This window comes from Babylonia areolata, chromosome 13, assembly GCF_041734735.1.
Source record: "Babylonia areolata isolate BAREFJ2019XMU chromosome 13, ASM4173473v1, whole genome shotgun sequence".
NCBI lineage: Eukaryota > Metazoa > Mollusca > Gastropoda > Neogastropoda > Buccinidae > Babylonia > Babylonia areolata.
In genome coordinates, this window is record NC_134888.1 from 30323381 (window position 1) to 30328330 (window position 4950).

General features: G+C 42.5%; 1 protein-coding gene across 2 annotated transcripts in view; it reads right to left on the reverse strand.

Annotated features, from left to right (window-relative positions):
* Positions 1–737: 737 nt before the first annotated feature.
* LOC143288906 (proton myo-inositol cotransporter-like) overlaps positions 738–4950 on the reverse strand; it is a 27805-nt gene continuing 23592 nt past the window's right edge. For both annotated transcript variants that reach the window (XM_076597573.1, XM_076597574.1), the window contains exons 10-12: positions 4647–4879; positions 2479–2631; positions 738–2025 (exon numbers count right to left, since the gene is read on the reverse strand). In XM_076597573.1, coding sequence (XP_076453688.1) covers positions 1850–2025; positions 2479–2631; positions 4647–4879 — 562 coding nt within the window. In that variant the 3' untranslated portion in view covers positions 738–1849. The remainder of the gene's footprint in view (positions 2026–2478; positions 2632–4646; positions 4880–4950) is intronic.

Below are 4950 nucleotides of genomic sequence, written 5' to 3' on the forward strand. Positions count from 1 at the left end.
AGAATACCACAATTCTGACGACGGAAGCTAAAGGCTGGGTCATTCAGACACCCACTGGACATCCGAAGGGGTCTGTGTAGAGGAGAAGAGAGGACTGGCCGTACTGAGTGAGTTAAAAATAAACAAACATTCTTCTGCTCTTAAGATAAAATACTTCGTCCTAAGCTGGCAAGTCAATTTTCTATTTACGCAGTGAAGCAACAACGTAATAACGAGGATAAGGACTACAAAAAAGTTGTGACTGCCATTTAATTTCGGATCGCGTCACTGACGTTCAGCAATCAATGGGTTAATAAAATCATTAATATGCCTTTCTGGGGACGGTGTTCACGGTCTGTGGAGAATCAGTGGAGAAAGAAATGCACGTGAACACAGTGCTAAAGACCCCACCCCCTCCCCCCCACCACCTTGTGCCGTGTGAGTTCTCTCTCTGGGAGCTAAGGAACGGAATGTGTGTGTGTGTGTGTGTGTGTGTGTGTGTGTTTGCCGTGCCGTGTATATCTTCTGTGTGTGTGTGTGTGTGTGTGTGTGTGTGTGTGTTTGCCGTGCAGTGTATATCTTCTGTGTGTGTGTGTGTGTGTGTGTGTGTGTGTTTGCCGTGTTGTGTATATTTTGCCTCTGTGTGTGAGTGTGTATGTGTGTGTGTGTGTGTTGTGGGAGCAGAAGAATGTGTGTGTGTGTGTGTGTGTGTGTGTGTGTGTGTGTGTGTGTGTGTTGTGGGAGCTGAAGAATGTGTGTGTGTGTGTGTGTGTGTTGTGGGAGCTGAAGAATGTGTGTGTGCGTGTGCGTGTGTGTGTGTGTGCTCACTACACTCAAACGGCAGACAACCCTGCCGAATAAGCTGAATGACAAAGGCGGTGCACATTGCTCAAAAAGTTAAGGACACCTTGGAAACTTGTTCTTCTTCGGAGCACTGTGAAACAACACTGAATTTCGGCAAACAGTGGTGGATGCAGCCAGTGTAATAAGCGCCAATCAAAACCAGAGGTCAACGTTTTCTTACATGTGCACTTCCATTTTTACAACGAAAACACACAGCTCCCGTTTCTAAATCAAGTGAATATTTGTAAAACGTTTTGGCCGAATTATATCATTATTATTATTATTACTACTACTACTACCCCCTTTTTATATATTATAATTATTATTCATTTATTTATTTACTTGTTTATGTACGCTTATCTATTATTTATTCACCTTTTTTTTTCTCAAGGCCTGACTAAGCGCGTTGGGTTACGCTGCTGGTCAGGCATCTGCTTGGCAGATGTGATGTAGCGTATATGAATTTGTCCGAACGCAGTGACGCCTCCTTGAGCTACTGAAACTGAAACTTTGGCCGAATCAACGATTTTTCAAACGCATTTCTTCAATCTGCTCTGGCCGAATCAACGATTTTTCAAACACAATTTTTCAATCTGTTCTGGCCGAATCAACGATTTTTCAAATGCATTTTTTTTCAATTTGTTCATATTGCGAGTACGTGTGCCTGGAACTACCGATCATATATTCAGTTAGATACCAGTATGAAGTTGTGTGTGTGTGTGTGTGTGTGTGTGTGTGTGTGTGTGTGTGTGTAGTCACATTTTGGTGTGTGTATGTAACATAGATATAATGTTTTATGTTAACAAAAGGCGTTTTTGTAAAGCACCTAGAGCAGATTTCTGGATAGTGTGCTATATAAGTATCCATTATTATCATTATTAAATGCTGCATGTTGTGTACTGTTGATAAATAATTATCATGTGTGTTTAAGAAGTGGCCACGATGATGCCTTTCCATTAAAAAAAAAAAAAGAACTCCCTTCCACTTTGGCACCTCCATTCCCAAGACCACACACGAACCGCCTGCATCACCCACACTCCTGCACGTCAGGCGCTGCACGTGCGGCTCGCAGACTCTTCAGCTGCAAGGAGGTGGTGAACAGTTCCTCCACTTGTTCCAGACTTTTGTTCCGGGTCTCTGGCACCAGAAGCACGAAGAACAGCAAGCCCAGCAGAGATAATCCGGTGAACATCCAGAAAGCGCCTGGAAAGGAATCAGGGTTTTTGAAATGGGTCGGTTTGAAAAGGATATTACAGCTGATGTCGTTATACTTTCTTTTGCTGGTCAGCGCAAAGCGATGTACACACATGCGCGCGACGGTTCGCAAGCACGCACATATATGTGTATGCACACACACACACACACACACACTCTTACACACACACACACACATTTTTACTTGTCTAAAATCACTAGTGAACAAAAGTTAGATTAATGACCAATCAACACACACACACACACACACACACACACACACACTCACCCATCCCACCCACCCACCATCCAACCACCCGTGGACGGACCTTTACCCCACCCATTCCTCCCACACCCCCCACCCCACCCCCTTCCCTCCCTCTCCCCCTCCTTTCACTCACCCCCCCCCCCACACCCCCACTCCTCGAACCTCCCCTATCCCACCCTGCATGCATGCATTACCGTAAGTAGTGATGGCCTCTGTGAGCGTGAGGAAGGTGAAGGAGATGATGAGGTTGCTGACCCAGCAGGTGGTGGCCGCTATGGCGGTGCACGTGCCTCGTGCCCACAGCGGGTAGATCTCTGCGTTGAGGGTCCAGGGCATGGGGGCCATGCCTGGCGGGGCAGTGGAGTGGAGTGGAGTGAGGACCCAGCACCATCACAGCACACCACCACCACCATTTCATTTCATTTCACCGCTGTTTGCTTATTTAGCATCATTGTTTTCTTTTTTTATTTATTTATTTATTTATTATTATTATTATTTTTTAACTGTATTATTATTATTTATTTATTTATTATTATTATTAATATTATTATTATTTTATTTTATTTTTTAAACTTTTAACTATAATATTATTATTTAGTTATATATATATATATTTTTTTTTTTTTATTATCTTTTTTTTTGTATGCTTATAGCTGACTTCATCAAGTTTTTGCGCCTTATACATATTATTATTAGTAGTAGTTCTTTTTTATGTATTTATTTATTTTTATTTTTATTTATTTTATCTTTTTTTTTCCTTTTTTTTTTCTCTCAAGGCCTGACTAAGCGCGTTGGGTTACGCTGCTGGTCAGGCATCTGCTTGGCAGATGTGGTGTAGCGTATGTGGATTTGTCCGAACGCAGTGACGCCTCCTTGAGCTACTGAAAACTGAAACTGTTGGTGTGATTTATGACGGACGCAATAGCCGAGTGGTCAAAGCGTTGGACTTTCAATCTGAAGGTTCGAATCTCGGTAACGGCGTCTGGTGGGTAAAGGATGGAGATTGGTTTTTTTTTTCGATCTCCCAGGTCAACATACGTCTAGACCTGCCAGCGTCTGAAACCCCCTTCGTGTGTACACGCACAAAGATCAAATACGCACGTTACAGATCCTGTAATCTATGTCAGTGTTCGGTGGGTTATGGAGACACGAACATTCCCAGCATGAAAACGGAGTATGGCTGCCTGCGTGGCATGGCAACGCTTTAACCACTCGGCTATCGATCGGCTGTTGTGATGACAACGTTAACAGAACCAATTCGTTCACTTCTTAGTCGATCCGCTTAAAACTGAAGCCACTTTGCCCAGCCGGCGCCAGCGTGAACATGTCATCATGGATATTTGTCCAGTGCCATGCAGATAATGATGAAGATGGTGGTAATGAGGATGATAATGGTGACACGTGTTTACATTATCGCATTCACGTGGATAGAAGACAAAGACGAATAATAACAACAGAAAGAAGAAGAAGAAGAAGAAGAAGAAGAGCAACAACAACAACAACAACAACAACAACATTAACAACAACAATAATAATACAATTATATAGCGCTTACACACATCTCAAATCTTACCTGGGGGAAAAAGTGGATATTGCCACATATACTATTCACAATACAGCCTATCATACCAGGGGGAAATCAGTGGATATTGCCACATATACTATTCACAATACAGCCTATCATACCAGGGGGAAATCAGTGGATATTGCCACATATACTATTCACAATACAACCTATCATACTAGGGGGTAAAGTGGATATTGCCACATATACTATTCACAATACAACCTATCATACCAGGGGGAAATCAGTGGATATTGCCACATATACTATTCACAATACAACCTACCATACCTGGGGAAAAAAGTGGATATTGCCATATATACTATTCACAATACAACCTATCTTACCAGGGGGGAAAAGTGGATATTGCCATATATACTGTTCACAATACAACCTATCTTACCAGGGGGGAAAAGTGGATATTGCCATATATACTGTTCACAATACAACCTATCTTACCAGGGGGGAAAAGTGGATATTGCCATATATACTGTTCACAATACAACCTATCTTACCAGGGGGGAAAAGTGGATATTGCCATATATACTGTTCACAATACAACCTATCATACCAGGGGGAAATCAGTGGATATTGCCACATATACTATTCACAATACAGCCTATCATACCAGGGGGGAAACGTGGATATTGCCACATATACTATTCACAATACAGCCTATCATACCAGGGGGAAATCAGTGGATATTGCCACATATACTATTCACAATACAGCCTATCTTACCAGGGGGAAATCAGTGGATATTGCCACATATACTATTCACAATACAGCCTATCTTACCAGGGGAGAAGAGAAAGACGAAAAGCGCCACTCCCAAAGTTGTAATCCAGCTGTACGTGTCACTGGGGCAGTAACCGTGCGCGAAGCGGAAGTCAGAGTCGTCTGCCCCTGTCGTGTTGCACCGTCCGTGCAAAGAGCGCTCCTCATTGGCTGCCGGTAAACAGGAACCGGAAGTTTCTTCATGCTTCATGCAGAATCCGCAGCCTATGTCCTTGATGCAGTCTGAACAAGATCTGGAAAAAAAAAAAAATCAAATGAAAAAAAAAACAAAAAACAAAAAAAAACAACAAAAAAAACAACAACC